Genomic DNA, 18,845 nt, shown 5'->3' with positions numbered 1-18,845 from the left:
CCCCCCTCTTAGTTGCAACCTCGTTCTTACATTAAGGAGTGTGTAAGGTACATAGAGATCTCGGGGTGAGATATTTTAATTGCAACTCATAATCTTTAGTGGAAAAATCTCTTGTGCTGCAAGAGTAGTGGATATAGTCTTCGGTAGATAAGAAGGTGAACCAATATAAAAATCTTTGTGTATTCTTTCTCCCTTATTTCTTTGATTTTACTTATTAATTTTCTGCATATATTTTCCGCTGCACTTTAACTTTCGATTTTGTAAAAAAGTGGTCATTATTTTAAGTCAACTAATTCATCCCCTCTTAGTTACAATCTCAATATTACATCTGTTACTGCTAGTCTTCATTAAAAGTTGAGGGAAAATTGAAGTATCAAAATCACAGTCAAAGGACAGTCGCAATAGCCCCACATACATGAAAAGTCTTGCCAAAGATGCCTCATTATAGAGCCTAGGAGCATTTTTGTTCCTTGCATTATTACCATAAATGTATGTTTAATACTTTAATTGGTGCTAAATAAGCTATCTTCCTTATTTAGGGGATGAGAAAGGGACTAGAAGGTAGCTATAGTGGAAGAATTGTTGGAGTGGTGAGCGTTTTGTTATACTTATTTGATATACTCTCGCCATCAATCCATCAATTTCACATTGCTAGTGGTCAAACAGTGTAATTGGTTATAGGAAATGACAGTTATGCTTATATTGTTCTTATAAAATTATTACAGGCTTGAACGTGAATTCATCTTTAAAATAAAATAAACAACTTTGTTATTCCATTAGAAATTTTGGATTTTGCATGCAATGTTTAAATATGTTAGACTATTAGAAAAACTTATCCATGTACAGCACATTCAGTATATCATGTATTACTTTTGTAAAAAAATTTAAGAATCAATAATGATTGAAATTGAATGATGAATAATAGATTTACAGTATATAAAACTTTTATATTGTCAATATATATATATTTTCTCATTTAAATAATGGTCTAACTCAAATAAGATTTATTTCTATGAAAATTAAGATTATCATCAAAATTATTGTATAGATATTAAAAAATTTATTTCTATGTATAAAATGATAAACAAAATTAGAAATAAGAAAATTATGGAATATTCCTTTTCATACATCAGTCTTCGTGACAAACTGTGAATTCAAAGAAATATCACTTCATGCCCCTAAATCATATGCACTAAGCACTGTATCAAGGAGTTTCCTATTATTACATTCTTTCATTAGAAATGGGAGACTTTGAGTAATTGTGCATTGTGAAGATTAAAGAACCTGCGTATTCTACCATTACCATTCTACCATGAATATGAAGTTGGATAAAAATAAGAGATATATAAGTCCACTCTTTATCTTTTCACGCTTCTGCTTGATAGGAATGGTATTTGATTGTATGATGATAATATTCATCGTCATCTTTAGTATTTATATTTAAGTTTTCTTACATGACTCACATGGAAGAATGCAGAAGGATAAATTAAACCAACATTAGATTTATCTTAATTACACTCATTCCATAAGTGTTTTTTTCTTCTTCATGTGGAACCATTGATGATGTTACAGTGACATTGGGTTGCTGAAATGAAGTTTATCACTTTTTTTATTCCCAAACTATATTCCACATTTCCATTCCCTCCAATATGTCTATACTAATACATAGTATATATAATTAATGTATTATTTTCTAGAGAATATATTGGTTATGTGACTTTAATCTAACGTTAACTATCATCATATGCTGTTCACAAAGATAAGATTGGTTATATTGATGATATAGTATATATGCTGTTAATCTTAACTTTTGCAGGCAACTAAATTCATGATGAAAAAGGAAAGAATTGCAGTATTGATGATGATTTTCTAGTGTTACAGTTAGTGCATGTCAAGCTCTTGTCAATTGCCATTTGGATTTTTTTATCCGTACTAGTTTTGGTTTCTATTATTATTCTCTTTAGACCCATGACCACATGAAAAATATAAAAAAAAAGAAATCATTGGCAATCATTCGAATATTTTGGCCTGACTAACAGCACCTTGTTGTTATTTGGTTATGTATTGAGGAAAAAATGTAGATGTTGTGAGACTAAATAAAAACAAAAATGATATTTGTCATTGTGAAAAAAAATGTATGTTTTCTTATTTCATTAGAAATTATAATAAATTATGAAATAATGTGTGGAACCCAAATAAGAATGAATATTTTATTTTGTGTTAAAAATGCTATAAATGCATATTAATCTTTTTTTATCGAAATTTAATTTATTTCGAAGAATTAGAAGCATAAGCATCTCTTATAATTAATGCGTTGTTGGCATTTTGAAATCCAAATATATACATATATAACCTTAATTAGTATCCCTTCAGATTTTAAGAAAAAAACCACAAGAGACCCATAGAGAAAAATGGGAAACAACTCATAACACAATCTGCATTAATGACCTGTCACGTTATGCTATGCATGAGAATTACAATAGATGAAGTGAATAACTTACTATCGGTTCTTTTGTATATCCAACATATCATCTTACCTGAACTAATTAATTTAATAATAAGTATCATTTCCCTTAATCAAACTTCTAATTTTTAATCTAACACCAAAGATTTAGTAAGATGTTATACCATTAAACTAACAATTTGTTGGTACTTAGAATAAGTCTAGCAAGCATTTTATTGTTCTGCTTATATTTTAAATCCTTCATGACCTCCAATTCACCTACAACAACCTACAATTATGACATGCAGTTGCAATTAACAAGAGCATCTTTAATGGTGAACCAGGTTCACCCTTAACTGCTTATACTTCCCATAACTCAAACCAAATTAAATTTACTCCAATTATGCAACTTCACACCAAATTAATATCATAACCTATCCCACATTTATATTTAAATATATCATATTCTCTCATCATTCTCTCTCATTCACAATTAATTACAATTTCTTTCTATTCATTCCTTGCTTTTCTCATTTACTAAAAGTTTCTTATTTGGAGAAGGTTCAAAATTGGAGACAGATAGTGAAGATTTGCAGTGATGAACTTCAATCAAAACTTGTCCTTAAAAATTAAGAACAATCTAAGTAGAACCATTGGGATGTTTTAATGGTCTTTAAACCAAAATAGTTTTAAAGAAATCCCCTTATCAGATTTTAAGATGTGAACACTCATTTTTTGTCAGGCTCGGAAAAACCCAAAACCTTTTCTTTTCTTTTTTATTTTTATTTAAAATAATTATTTTTTCAAAAAAAAGTTAATTAAACAAATGATTTAATATATTTTCTCAAAATTAATCAAATTCAAAACAAAGAAAAAATGCAATTGAAAATGGGCTTCTAGAAGCTCATACAATTTTCTCCTAAAATAAGCACACACAAAATAATTAATAAAGAGATTTTTATTTTTATATTTTTTGAAATTTTATTGTAAAATAAGTAAAGATAATTAAAAAAAAAATTATTGAATTTTATAATTAAATCGAATTTATAAAATAATAATAAAAACACATGAGCTATTCCAAAATATTTGAATTTTAAATAAACAATTAAATTTTAAAAAAAACCTGGTCAAATGACCAAAAAATCAAATGGATCATGTCCATTAAAATATGCAAAAAGAATTAGTAAAATAACAGTAGTTAGACAATTTTTAGGATTAAGTTAGTGCATCCTTTTTCTATAAATAAGGTGCATTAGGTAAAAAAAAAAGAGGCTGGAAAAAAAGAGGGAAAAAAAGAGGCTGGAAAAATAGAGGGGAAAAGAGAGAGAAAATGCCTTCGGATTTGTGCTGAGAGAAAAGGAGGATAGAGGTAGTGCGGGATCCAGTACAACTGCTCCTAACAGTAGCAGCATGCACCTAAGTTCACTACCGTTGGATGCAAGGACTTTCACGTTGACCACACTCTAAACACATCTGATCGCGACACGCAAGCGAGGTCACCTCCCTTTGTGCGGGCACGTCACACTAGAACTGGGCGCCCCATCCACAACGCGCGTTCCAGTGCAACTGTGTCCAGATTAGATGTTGTGCATCCCCTTTTAGACCCAATCATGTCACGACAACTCCGCAGGTGCGCGTCACTCTCCTAGAAGCGCCTACAACTTACCCAAGCCCTTGCCCTAGCCTATAGTCATGTGCAGTCAAGTTCACGTTAAGCCTGATGCACCCTCCACCTGCAGCGAGTCACAGACGACCACATGGCAAACCAACCACACCAACCATTACCTGTGCGATACGCATGTAGTTTTGATGCCCCTCATCGCGTACGAACACAGCCCCAACATGTTTATTTATTTTTCTCTCTTTGTTTATATTTGTATTAATTTCCTCAATTAAGACATAATTATCCAATAAACAATTTTTTTCCTTTTTTATATACACCTCATAAACCTAGTGACATAAATAAAACAAAATAAATATTTTTTATATAGATAAATAATAATAAAAAATATGATAAAAATTATTTTAATGTAGCAAAATCAAATATTTTTCTTTGACTTTTTTTAGCCGCTAATTAATTTTTTTTTTCTTGTTATAATTAAATAATATTATTATTAGCAAAGATGGGAATATTTTAATAAAATAAAAAATGACTTTTTAGAAAAAAATATTTGATTTTAAATAATAATTTTACATGACATTTTCATTATCAATGTTTAAAAAATATTTATTTGGGATTAATCAAAGGGTGGAGGCAAATCGTGGCAACACTTCTTGTCCTCATATCATCCTTGAATAGTGGCGTTACGACACTTCTTTTCACTCGATTAATTCCTAAATTAACAACAAGAAAACAAAAAAATATATTATAATTATTTTCAAACCTTTTTAAAATGAGATGTGGTGCGAATATTAGTTTATTCTATTTCACCATTTTTAAGGAGTTAATTATTTTTACCAACAACCCATTTTAAAATTTAGAACTACGTAGTCTTGATTTCCTAAAGTGTTTAGGGATATGTAGAAGCAAGATTTAATCTTGTCAGACAAAAAAACAAAAAATAAACATTTTGTTTTACACAATTTTAAATTTAAATAAACTAGGGGTATCCAAATCATGCAATTGACAAATGTACTGTATAATTACGAGCGGACGAGGTGCTAATGACTTCCTTGATCCATAATCGACTCTCGAACCTGGATATCAAAATCCAAAGTCCAATGTGATTGGGCTAAAATATTTTTCTAGATTTTTTACCATCAAATATAATGGCGACTCTAAGAGGTCACATAGCCGAAAATTGGGACGTAACACCTCACAACTCTGGTGAAGATTTTTTTAAGAGAGTTAAGCCCAATGCATCTTTTTGCTTATTTATAATACCCTTTTTTATTTTCTTTTTTTACACAAACATATTTTTGCATCTTTCTTTATTTATTTATTCACTTATTTATTTCAAGTCGTTTAAATATTTGAATATACTCACCATGTTTTATGTATATTTGGGGTGGTGGATTTATTTTAAAACAAATTGGTTCTTCACACACTCAGAGTACACTTGAGTTACACATATATCCTATACATGAGTTGTTAGAGATTAAGATTAAAATAAGACATACATTTGTTTTACCGGTGTTAGACTTGTCTCCTTGTATTAGTATAATGGGCCACCCAGATTGCTCCTAATATTGCGAGTTAGGCGCTCGAGGGGATGGACTACTCTTGTTCCTAGCCTACGATATTAGGATTCCTTTCTTTCGAGATTGGAAGAAATTTGGTAACCTAGAAGTCTAGAGCTTTTATTAAGTTCAATTTAAATATGACCTAGTACCCCACCATTGGGTTGTGACTTTTAGAATTTCCAAAACCTTATAAGCGTACCTTATTTAAGACACATGAAACATAACTTAAATTATGTTTGTTATCATTATAAATTGGAAATTTTGACCCTAAGAATGTGTTCATGCTTGAGTGTTATGAGGATATCATTACACTTTGATGTCCTTGTGTGACAAAGACGACTTAATCATAACATTTCCTTCAATGGGCTCGAATCCCTAAGGATAATTTTCATTCCCTTCAATAGGCTCAACGCCTTAGGGATACTTCTCATTTCCTTTCGATGGGCTCAACGTCATAGGGATAACTTTTCTAACATCTTGATGAGTTTAAATTTTAATCATTTAACTCATGTTCATGCACCCATACATACATGCATTCATAAAAAACATAAAAAAATTACCATTCATATATTCATCCAAACTATATATTATTCAAATATTCATCAAAAATAAAAAAATCATCATTCATACATTTATCATTCAATCATAAAAAATAAACAAAAAATACATCATTCACTCACGAATTCATCCATTCATATACGTAAACAAAAAACAATCATTCAAACATCATATTTCATACATCATTAACAATAAAATGCATACACCATGCATTATTCGAAAAATTTCATTCACACAACATCAAATGTATTGAGGAAAAAAAAACAACATACTAACATTGTTCATGCACCATCATCCCATTCATTCATACACTTCATATCCAAACTTGTAACATGCATTTCATTATCCATCCATTGCAAAAGGCGCTTATGAATTAAAATTGATTTTTAAATGTGATATTATTGGGCCCAACTAAAGTGATTCAGAAAGAGGAAATAAATACATTATCTCTAGAAGCTAGTTTGTGAACTTTTCATATGGAGATCCCAGTTGACCGAGACAACCCCAATCACTCTACCACTCCTCAAGATCAAGAAGAAATAAATGTCATAGAGAAAAGAATCAGAGCCATGGAAGAAGCCAATTCATATGGTTTGAAGGATGTCAATGACATATGTTTAGTCTCGGGTTTGGTCGTGCCACCAAAGTTCAAAGTGTCAGCGCTTGATAAATATCAAGGAACTTCTTGTCCTAAAGACCACCTGGCTATGTATACTAGGAATATGAATTCATATTATCAGAGATGATAAGTTGTTGATCAATTTCTTTCACGGAAGCCTAACTGGAGTTGCCACCATTTGGTACTTGCAACTTGAACGTTCACAAATTCAATGTTTCAAGGATATATGTGATGTTTTTCTCAAGATATATGATTACAACATTGATATAGCTCCTAATAGGACAAGACTCAAAAATATGATCAAGAGAGTTGATGAAACTTTCAGTGAATATCTCCAAAGATGGGCAGAAGTGGTCGCTCAAGTGAAACTCAAGCTATCTAATAAGACAATGATTCAATGTTCATTGATACTCTCCAGCCACCATTTTATGGTATAATGTTGGGATGTGTATATTTGGGATTCGGTCAACTGATGACCATAGGGGAAAAGATAGAAAGTCGTCTGAAAAGTGGCAGAGGCGTGAAAGATCCAACTCAACACATAACTCGAGATAAAACTACAGGTGAATGGATGGAAGGCGATTCATCATTCATCCAAACCTTCAACCAACCTCAACGACATCATCATCTCCAAAAATATTATATTTCTACTCACAGTTAATGAGGACCATCTCGAAAACAAAATAGAAAGTCTTTATGATGTGATCCTCATGTCTTAATCTGAGTTAATGCCACAACTTGTTCAGAGGGGTTTGTTAACTATCCTTCCTTTTAAAGAGGTGGTGCCTTCGTATCCAAAGGGTTTCAACCTGAATGCTCGTTGTATGTATCATGGAGGAACATCAGGACATCCGACATAGGATTGCAATCAATTAAAGGGAAAGGTACAAGACCTGATTAATAAAGGGGTCGTCAAGTTTCAAGGAGATGCTTTGATTTAAAGAAGACATGAAACAAACTCCATTTGTGAGGAACTCATCCTGACCAAGTGCTATTTCTCGAGAACTATATTGTAATACACTCTCTTGACTCCACATAGGCTTTAGGGTTGCAAAATAAAGGGTCTCATGTTTCCTTCTTATGAATAAAAAAGTTATTTTCCATTGCATTTCTTTTTAACAAGTATATATTAGTGCATTGATCTTTCAAATTTACCATCTTATAATTCTTCCCAAAAATCATATTCACCTAAAAAATAAATCCATGCATTAAACTGATATATAAGTTTTTTTTTAAAAGTTGGAGGATGATGCAAATGTAAGACCAATGTGGTGTGGATCCTTAGGAATATTTCCTCAATGACATAAGACTTCTTTTATAATTCTCAAGCAATAAGAAGATATCCTTAGTCACCCCGTTTGAGCCATATGCATTATGAAAGGAGATATTTTTGTGATTGACCCATAAGACTTCGATAACCCAAGGACGATAACTTTTTCATCAGTTTTCCATGACATTCAGTTATTAGGAAATAAATAAACTTTACATACATCATTTACCCTATCTGACCCAAAGGATAAAAAATTCAAAATCAAACAAAATTGTTCATTTGGTCAAAGTGCAAAATAAATCACAGAAAATAAAAGCCTATTGAGAATCTTCAATATCTCAGGCAAAAGTTAGGGCAAATGAAATGCATTGTGAAAGACCGACAAAAGAAATATTCACATCTTATTGGGTAAGGTTACAACACTGACCTATCATATTACAAAAATCTAATAGAATCTTAGTAATCGAATGTCATATGAGAAAACTATTGGAAAATAGGAAAAATGAGATTGGAGAAAGTAGAAAGTTGGGGGCGGGAAACATATATTTGAGCCTTATATCTTTTTTTGGAAACCCTTAGCCAAACCACGATACAAGCATAAAATGACCTTGTTAAGGATCAATTTGCATAAGATTCTCACCATGGCAAAGAAACGTTGACTCCATTCAACTGAATTTTTGATTAAAATATCTCAAATTTATTAATGCATGAACAACATTCACTCTTAAAGATCACCAATACAATCACCACATCATTATTCAAACCCCAAATACAACTCCAATTACATATTCAGTTATCTCATCATCACTTATAGCCCAAACACTAACCAAGTTTGCATGATCATTGTTTTTAGTATATCTTTTTAAAGAGTTGTGCACGAAGTAAATATCGTTAAATCAAAGAAAAAATAGTCACCCAAACTGAGGCAATTTTTGGATGATTCTTGTGGAAGTTCTCTCGAATTGAAGCATATTAAGACAATTTGAATAGAGGGATAACCCATAGTATCTCATACTGGGGCAATTTTTTGGGTGGGTCCCATTTTCTCGAATCAAAAAGTAATTTTACATAATGGTGCTAAAAACAAAAACAAAACAAAACAAAAAAAAATGTTAGGTTGAAAACCCGCAAGGCAGCCTAAGAAAAAGAGGGCGGTACTAAGTCGAAAACTTGAAAAAGCGATTTAGTATCATTACAAAAAAAAGAGAATTTCAGGCAGATTCTTACATCACATATTCTAGGCAAAAATTAGGGAAAGTTAAATGAATACCCTTATGCAAATGCCCATTATAGTTTATGCAAACTAGGACAATCAAAGTATTTTCTTCGAAGGAAAACGAGCAATCACACTTCCATCTCCCGAGGGTGAGGTTTCAAACAACTTATATTGGGGCAATATTATTTGGATCAATTTTTCTTCTCAATACAACATTGAGACAGCTAGCCATCAGCAGATCATCCCAGTCAGCAATAGTTAAAAAATGGGCTCACATTTCAGTCAAGCTCAAGCTCAACAAAAGGAGACAAAATTATATATCAAAGACAATTCATGAGCGCACTAGAAAATTGGTGCATAGTTCATACACTTCATTTCATCACATTCACAACTCATACATACATCATCAAAAACATCATACATAACATACTTTCGAACATTCACCCATTACTTTACAATCATCAAATCACGTGCTTTCCGGGTCTTGTACCTCGAACTACAATATAACTTTTCGGGTCATATACCTCGATGTGAAATATATGTTTTCCGGGTTCTGTACCTCGATGAGCATTCAAAATCAAGCTTTCCAGGTCATGTACCTCGAAGTGCAATCTAAGCTTTTCGGGTCATGTACCTCGAAGTGTAATCTAAACTTCTCGGGTGTCCTATACCTTGATGTGAAACTTAAACTTTCCAGGTCTTATATCTCGATGTGAAATTTAAACTTTCCGGGTCTTGTACCTAAACGTGATATTTAAGATTTTTCGGTCATGTACCTCAACGTGAAATTTAAGCTTTTCGGGTCCTGTACCTCAATGAACATTCAAAATCAAGCTTTCCGAGTCATGTGCCTCAAAGTGCAATATAAATTTTCCGGGTCTTGTACCTCAATGTGAAATCTAAAACTTTTCGGGTCTTGTACCTCAACGTGAAATTTAAGCTTTCCAGGTCCTATACCCCGATTAGCATTCACAATCAAACTTTCTGGGTTATATGCCTCGAAGTGCAATATAAACTTTCCGGGTCCTGTACCTCGACATGAAATTTAAGCTTTTCGGGTCCTGTACCTCGATGAGCAACTTAAACTTTACGGGTCCTGTACCTCGATGTTAAAATCTGAAACTTTTCAGGCCCTGTACCTAGACTGAAACTTAAGCTTTCCAGGTCTTGTACCTCGACGTGAAATATATGCTTTCTAGGTCCTGTACCTCGAAGTGCAATCTAAACTTTCCGGGTCCTATACCTCGACGTGAGATCTAAAATTTTCGGGTCTTGGACCTCGACGAGGAAATTATACTTTTCGGGTCCTATACCTCGATGTGAAAACTTAAACTTTATGGGTCATGTACCTCGACTTGAGATTTAATCTTTCCAAGTCTCGTACCTTGATGTGTGATGTAAGCTTTCCAAGCCTTGTGCCTAATGTAATTCAAAATAGTACCTTCGAGGACCCCGTACCTAACGTTTTTTTATAATTTTAAGGGCTTTGTGCTTGACAACCTCAAATTATACCTTTGAGGACCTCGTACTTCACGACCTCAAGGTCAATCTTTTCAGGCCTCGTGCCTCACATTTTTCTATAATTTTGAGGGGGTCGTGCTTCACGACCTCAAATTATACCTTCGAGGACCTCGTGCTTAACGATCTCGAAACTAATCTCTCCAGGCCCCGTACCTGACGTTTTATAATTTTGAGGGCTCCGTGCTTGACGACCTCAAATTATACTTTCGAGGACCTCGTGCTTGACGTTTTTCTATAATTTTGAGGGGGCCATGCTTGACGACCTCGAAGTCAAACCTTTCTAGGCCCCGTGCCTGATGATTTATATAATTTTGAGGACTCGCTGCTTGACGACCTCGAAATCAATCCGTTCTGGCCCCATGCCTTGTGCGGAATTAATTCTCAAGTTTCGGCAATATACCAACTTGCGTTCTTGGTCTTTATCCTCGTTTATTCAAATTCGGACGGTACCCCGACCTGTGTTCTTGGTCCACTTTTACCTTTTAATCACACCCCTCAAGAGTAAGCTCAAACCATCTTGAAGACAACTCAACTCATAAAAGAAAGATGAAAAATTTCAAATAAGGAGATATAGTCAAGTGGGGTTTTTCTAAGCCTCGACCAAATTAGCGTTTATTTCTTTACTAGTTACTTACCATGATATCCATCAAACTTCAATTTGCTTGCTATCAGGTAAGTAACAAGTAAAGAGGGGCAGCTATGAACATCCATTTTTGTCAGGCCCATAAAAAGCCCAAAACCTTTTCTTTTCTTTTTATTTAAAATAATTACTTTTTCACAAAAAAATTAATTAAACAAATGACTTTCTAAAAATAATTTAATATATTTTTCTCAAATATTAATCAATTTCAAAACAAAGAAAAAATCCAATTGGAAATGTCCCTTAAAATATGCAAAAAGAATTAGTAAAAAAAAGTGGTTCGACAGATTTTTAGGATTAAGTTAGTACATCTTTTTTCTATAAATAAGGTGGATTAGGTATAAAAAAATGAGCCTAGGGGAAAGGAGAGAGAAAATGCCCTGGAGGTAGTGTGGGATCCAGTACAACCGATCCTAACAGTAGCAGCGTGCACCTGAGTTCACCGTTGTTGGATGCAAGGACTTTCACATTGACCACATTCTAATCACATCTGATCATGGCACGTAGGCGAGCTTATCTCCCTTCGTGTGGGCGCATCACAGTAGAACTGGGCGCCCCATCCACAATGTGTGTTCCAGTGCAACCGTGTGTAGATCACATCGCGACAACTCAGCAGGTGCACGACGCCTGTAGCGTATCAGCGCCCTTGCCCCAACGTATATTCATGTGCAGTCAAGTTCACGTTAAGCCTGGTGCACCCTCAACATACTGCGAGTTATAGACGCCCATGTGGCACACCAACCGCACCAACCATTTCATGTGTGACTAGCTGGTAGTTTTGATGCTCCTCATCCGTGTAGGATCACAAACCCAATAAGTTTATTCATTTTTCTTTCTTTGTTTATATTTGTATTAATTTGCACAATTAAGCCATAATTATCTAATAAACATTTTTTCCTTTTTTATATACATCTAATAAATCCAATGACATAAATGGAACAAAATATGATAAAAAATCTTTTAATGTAGCTAAAAATCAGATCTTTTTCTATGACTTTTTGTAGCAACTAATTAAATTTCTTTTCTTGTTGTAATTAAATAATATTATTTTTAGCAAATATAAGAATATTTTACTAAAATAAAAAATGACTTTTTAGCAAAATTTATTTGATTTTAAATAATAATTTTACATGACAATTTCATTATCAATATTTAAAAAATATTTATTTGGGATTAATCAAAGGGTAGAGGCAAGTCGTGGTAACACTTCTTGTCCTCAAATCATCCTTGAACGGTCGCATTACGACGCTTCTTTTCACTCGATTAATTCCTAAATTAACAACAAAAAAACAAATAAAATTTATTATAATTAGTTTCAAACCTTTTTAAAATGGGATATGATGCAGACATTAGTTTCTTCTACTTCACCCTTTTTAAGAAGTTAATTATTTTTCCAACAAACCATTTTAAAATTTATAACTACATAGTCTTGTAGTCCTAAAGTGTTTAGGGATACGTAGGAGCAAAATTTAATCTTGTGAGACACAAAACTAAAAAATAAACATTTTGTTTTACACAATTTAATTTTAAATAAACTAACAGTATTTAAATCATGCAATTGGCAAGGGTTTTGTTCAATTATAGGCAGACGAAGTGCTAATACATTCTTCGACCCGTAACCGACTCTCGAATCTGGATATCAAAATCCAAAGTCCAATGTGATTGAGTTAAAATATTTTTCTACATTTTTGTCCATAAAATATAGTAATGACTCTATAAGATCGGGTAACCGAAAATTGGGATGTGACAAATACCAACAAAAATGTCTTAGCAGAGTAACCAAATTTAACAAGCACTTCAGATTTTTTTCACATTATATTGTTCCAAGTTTATTATATATATATATATATATATATATATATATTATATTATACTCTGCATTATATGGATCAACTAATAACTCATGGGTTAAACCACTAACCAGATACCACATCCACTATGATTATTGACGGGAACTCCTCCTTAGCTTAGTTTTTGAGTTGTGTTTTAGAGGAGATGAAAAATAAGAGAAAATTTCATAACCTTAAAATATATTTGTGAGATGAATTTAATATTTTCTTTTTTCATTTATTTTTATCTGAAACTTAACTTTCAAATATATCTTTAATATTATCCAGACGCATACGATCCTATATGTATATGTGGTTCCTGGTTCCATTGAAATTAACCTAATTATTGAGAATTAAAATAGTGAGCAACTTGAGGCGATTAAAACCACAGGGATTAAAGATGTGTCTCTCCTATTCTGCTATACTTTCTTTAATAACCTCCAATTCTCACTAAATTTTCTATGTTAATAATTATTCTTTTGCACCATCTTTACTCTTTTAAGTTGTTGACCATCCAGCTGTACCCATGACTCATGTAATTAAGAAGAAAACGACATATTTTTCTGAAGAGAAAATTTCAAGATAAAGATGAAAGTGATATTTAACCAAGCAAGTCTGAAAATCCAATGGATATTTTGAAAGAGAAATATTCCAATAAATACCCATTGTTCCTTTTTAGTTATTTTTCATTGAGTAGCACATGGATTATCAGATTCTTCCGTAGTCCTATAGAGGAAATGACACATTTACTATATATGAAGAAACAAACCCTAGCCCACCATTAGAATCTACATACGCAGCTCCTCATTCTAAGTTCTAACTGACCATAATCAATTTCTGAATTTGATCGTGGCTCAACTTATTACTAAGTTTGACTCAAAACAAATCAATTCATTTGAACTAATTCTATTTTAAATCCATATGTGTAATTATTTCTAAATGTTAAATTCACTAAATCAACTATTTATTCATCCAAATAATATAGTGTTATATATATATATATTAAATCATTCATATTTTAATATTTTACAAGTCAAAACCTATCAAATGCATGTGTGTAACTAGCTAATAATTAAAATGGAAGCAAAGAAACACACATTAAGGAATTTATTGTGAGGAATAACGTCATTATAGTGATTATATTTTTGTTAAAAAAACAAAAGGACTCCCATGTGCATGTTGCACTACCCTAAGTAAACTAGACTAAGAAATGATGGCAATGCTAGTAGTAAATAAAACCAAGATTAAGGGAGCTATAGAAAGTAGATTTCAGATTCAGAAGCATTTGATGGTAATCATCATGAAAATTACACTACTTACAAAGCCCATCAAAATAAAAATCCCCTAACTTTACATTTGCTATGAAAAATGAATAATTACATTGGAAATCAAATAGAAGTAACCATTACGAATTTAACTTGATATTAGATAAATATCAAAACAAAAAGACTCATGTTGTTCAGTGCTAACTAAATATTTAGTAAATGAAAATTATTACACTCTTATCAGTTTGAATAGCCTTAATTGAACATCAAACCATGAATCACTAACCAATACTAATGCAAGGGTTTTGGCCAAATTTGTTTAACATCAATTTCTACGTTTTTTATCAAATAATGCTATAATACACATTTAAAAGAAATTAACTTTATTAAGTTAGAGAAAAATTAAGGCACTCCTTTAGAGCTGACCCTGGCTTTGATGCTGTAGTAAGGCCTTCTCAATCAATAGCATAGACATATGTATTTGTTTTTTCTTGTTAAAGCCATGGCTATTATACAATTACATGCAATGATACTTCTGGTTTGGATTATATACTACATTTTTTAATAGTAGATTAATAATACTTTGAAGTTAGGCTATGGATTATATTAATCACTAAGAAGGGTAAAGGGCATGGGAAAGCATCACTCTTTTTTATATCTATGTTCTCAAAATCAAAGACAATGGATCAATTAATTAAGCTGGTAAAAAGACTATATGTAGCTTCAAAAGTTTGATTTGTTTAATGGGGTGTGGTTTTAGTAGAAGATTACGGGAGAGTGAGGTAAAAACAACCTCATCATTATAGTTTTTACCTTTTGAGAACTCTAGAGAACAATATATATCTAGGAAAAACAAAAATTGCTAGTTTCAATAGCCTATAGTGGAAGAAGGAGGGTAAATTCAGCAGCTTGAGGAAGAAATTGAGGAATGCATAAGCCAAAGATCGCTCAAAAGAAAAGAAAACTGTATCAGAATGAAAAATTGGAAGCTTTGCTAGGGAAAAAAACAGATTTGTTATTATTATTATTATTGGAAAGAATTAATACAAGTAATTTGACTGAGATTGGAAATAATTATTTGCTTTACTAGAAAAAAACAGAAAGAAAAGAAGGAACTAGGATGCAGTTCATTTGGATTAACTTCTAAAAAACTCTTTCTTTATTGGATTTTTAATTTTTTTTTAAAGCAAATATTAATTTTTATGTTTGGATTTAGTATGTTAAGTACTGGTTTAGATTTATTATTACTCGGATTGGATGTAAAAATTTAGAAGTATCTTTTCTAATCTATAAATATAATTTTTTTTTGTATGTTTCAAGAATGTTCCTTGACCAATAGCTATAAATAATCTTTTTTTGACCATCATCCAAACTATTGAAAAAAAGATTATTTGTCCCATTTTTTCATGCTCATTATATCCCAAGCCAATTAAAAGTTGACACATACTTAAAAAGAAAAATAAAAAAAATAATTTTTAATGTTATTTAATGGAATTTGATTAGGCGGAAACATGAATACAGGAACATTTGGGGACATAAGATCTCCGGTTCCAAACAATTAATCCTTGATCTCATGCTTAAAAAACTGAACTATATACTTTCTTTTTCAAACCAACTCAGAACTTACTTATCTTTCTCCACCCCTACCACTAATATTTATGTTTTATTTATAAAAAAAATCCTAGAATGTTTACATTTTCATTTTTACCTCCCTTACACTGTGCTGTGCCCAACAAATAATGAAAATGGCATATTACCAATCATCCTTTTCCCTATGTAGGAAACATACATGATTGCACTCAAGGCCCCAACAATCCTTTTCAACCTTAGAAACCTGAGCTTCCAAGATATTCCTTCTCTTTCATTCTTTTCCACTTTTTGGCTTCTCACCCTTTTTCCTTAAAACTCATTCATGCTTGATGCTCCCTTCCAATCAGTCTCAACCTATTCATCATGTCTCATAGGATATCTTGATTAATATATTTTGTTAGACCAGACGGTAATTGGGAAGCTTCCAACTACTTAGGAGTTTCACCGTTATCGTTACTGGGGAAGACCGGAGAACTACAATTCAAATACAATGTTTTGAACAAAAAACTTTATGTCAATAATTCAATAAACATTTTTCAATTATAAACTCTTTCACTCATTCCTTCATATAGCATATATGACTTCACTTGAATGAAAGGTTTAAAATTTTTAATTGATATATTATATTTCATTAGTTCCAACAACTTAATATAAATTTATAATAAGAAATATTTGTTCCAACCAACTTCCCAGTTCTTTATTCTATTTCCTTATTTTCCATTTTATATATAACATAACATATCATACACTAAGGCCTAAAGAAACACTTAATGGACCCTTCTTCCACAAACTCAGTGAATGGCTTCTACACATTCCTCACTAGAGGAATTGATGACCTTGAGAGACTTTTCCTCTCAACAAACTTCATGTCAATCCAATTCCTTCAAAGGGTACTCTCACTCCTTAGATCATTCCACACTCAGTTGACACTCCTTGTTCATAAACTCAACCTCCCTGTTGGTGATAAGTGGCTTGATGAGTACATGGATGAAACCTCTAAGCTGTGGGAAGCATGCCATGTTATCAAGTCTGGTATCTCAGGCATGGAAGCTTATTACTCTGCTGCATTCAACATCATTTCATCCCTTGACTCTCACCCTCTCCTCACTCCACAACTCTCACGCCAGGTCAGGTTCCATCACATAGTCACTACTATATTTCATGCACGAGATAATTTTGTTGGGTTTATTTAAGTATGAAGTTTCATATTCGATATGAGTAAATGAGTGAAAGACTTTATAACTACAAAAGACTCATGAAACTCACTTATGTTTCTTCATTCTTCTCATGACTCTAGTCCAACAAGTATTATTTGTCCAACAAGTATTATTTTGACATTGTAGATATAGTTCTAGGTGGAAGTTCAAAATTAATCTTTTACATATGTGTATTCAGTTAACATAACTTGCATGTGTTAAAGTCTATTATAAACTTAAGGTAAACAATTTGGTTAAAATTTAAGTGTTGTTTTTCGAATGCATTTTTTTATAACATGTTATATTCTTTTTTGTTGCTAAATTGTTACCCATGTGTTATGTTCTTATTAAAAATAGTTGTAGTACATAGAAAACAACACCCAATGACTCAAGATAATGTGCTAAAGTGAAGAGTTTATCAATAGTTTATGTGTGTTGGAAATGGTTGAAATTGAAGTTTTTTTCTGTTTTTTTTTTGCATGAAAAAAACAGGTTATGAGAGCCATATCAGGTTGTAGAAGAGAAGCAGTGGGGTTAGAGGAGGAGAACCGTGGTTTGATGGAAACTAGGATTGAGCCACTTGGCCTGCGTTTCGACGAAAGAGTGTCTCTAGAATCAAAGCTGAACGGTTTCAACGGCTTCAGGGGTGTTTTATATGCAATGAGGAACGTTAGTTCAATGCTGCTCATGATTTTGTTACGTGGCTTAATCTATTGTTGGCCTAAAATCTCGGACTTCAGTTTCGGAGGGTATGAGGGCGGGTTGTTCCTGGGGTCCGGGCTGATGATATCCGTGGCAAGACTGCAGCAGAGGGTGGCAACGGAGATAGGCCGAATGAACGCGCCACCGGGGATGTTGATGTATGAGTTCAGGAGGTCAAGGGTAGCAATGGAGGAGATGAGAGGGGAATTGGATAGGAGGCAGGGGATGGTGGTGTTGGATTGGGAAAGAGAGGTTGGAGTTAGGGAGAGAGTGGAGAGTTTTAGAGGGTGTTTTGGTGTGCTGAGAACTGATGCTGAGAATATTGTTGGCCAGCTTGATGATTTCTTTGATGAGATTGTAGAAGGGAGGAAGAGACTTTTGGATTTTTGCAGTCATAGGTAAAGGTTAATAGAGTGAGTGAGTGATGGAGAGATAGGTGCTATAAAAGGAAAATGAAAGAAACTAAAACTAGGTAGAGTAAATGAAAATCAGTAACTCAGGTCTAAGTTGCTGCAGGGTTGTTGTACCTTTATTAGCCCTTTTTATCTCTCTTAAGGTCTTTCTTTTGCTATCCAAGTTAGTTATCATACTTCAAAGTTTGGTGATACTGCATAGGCCAGTGAAAAAGATTGTCAAAGTGAATGTTGTTCTGGTTTTGCAAACAAAAAATTGCAATAGATTAACTATCTTGCATAAAAAAGGGGATGTTTTTTACACGTGAAAGATACTCTCCATTGATGAAGAGACAAATAATCACTTTTGCACTTACACGCATAAGTAAAAATGTCATTTCATTATATCTTAAGGATAAAA

At 32.6% G+C, this 18,845-nt stretch overlaps 1 protein-coding gene across 1 annotated transcript; it reads left to right on the top strand.

The window, feature by feature from the left end:
- Window positions 16,905–18,465, top strand: LOC109329196. Its single transcript, XM_019562870.1, has 2 exons — window positions 16,905–17,261; window positions 17,823–18,465. The coding sequence occupies exons 1-2, from the start codon at window positions 16,905–16,907 to the stop codon at window positions 18,432–18,434; spliced, it is 969 nt and encodes a 322-aa protein (XP_019418415.1). The 3' UTR covers window positions 18,435–18,465.

Source organism: Lupinus angustifolius, chromosome LG02 (genome assembly GCF_001865875.1).
Source record: "Lupinus angustifolius cultivar Tanjil chromosome LG02, LupAngTanjil_v1.0, whole genome shotgun sequence".
Lineage (NCBI taxonomy): Eukaryota > Viridiplantae > Streptophyta > Magnoliopsida > Fabales > Fabaceae > Lupinus > Lupinus angustifolius.
Note: the sequence above shows the minus strand (reverse complement) of the source record. Positions and strands in the feature narration are given on the sequence as shown.

What these genes read in the sequence shown, in the direction of transcription:
- LOC109329196 (XM_019562870.1), top strand. Translation starts at nt 16,905, where the DNA reads ATGGACCCTTCTTCCACAAACTCAGTGAATGGCTTCTACACATTCCTC. An exon ending in CTCCACAACTCTCACGCCAG is followed by an intron (nt 17,262 to 17,822) that starts GTCAGGTTCCAT and finishes TGAAAAAAACAG; the next exon opens with GTTATGAGAGCCATATCAGG.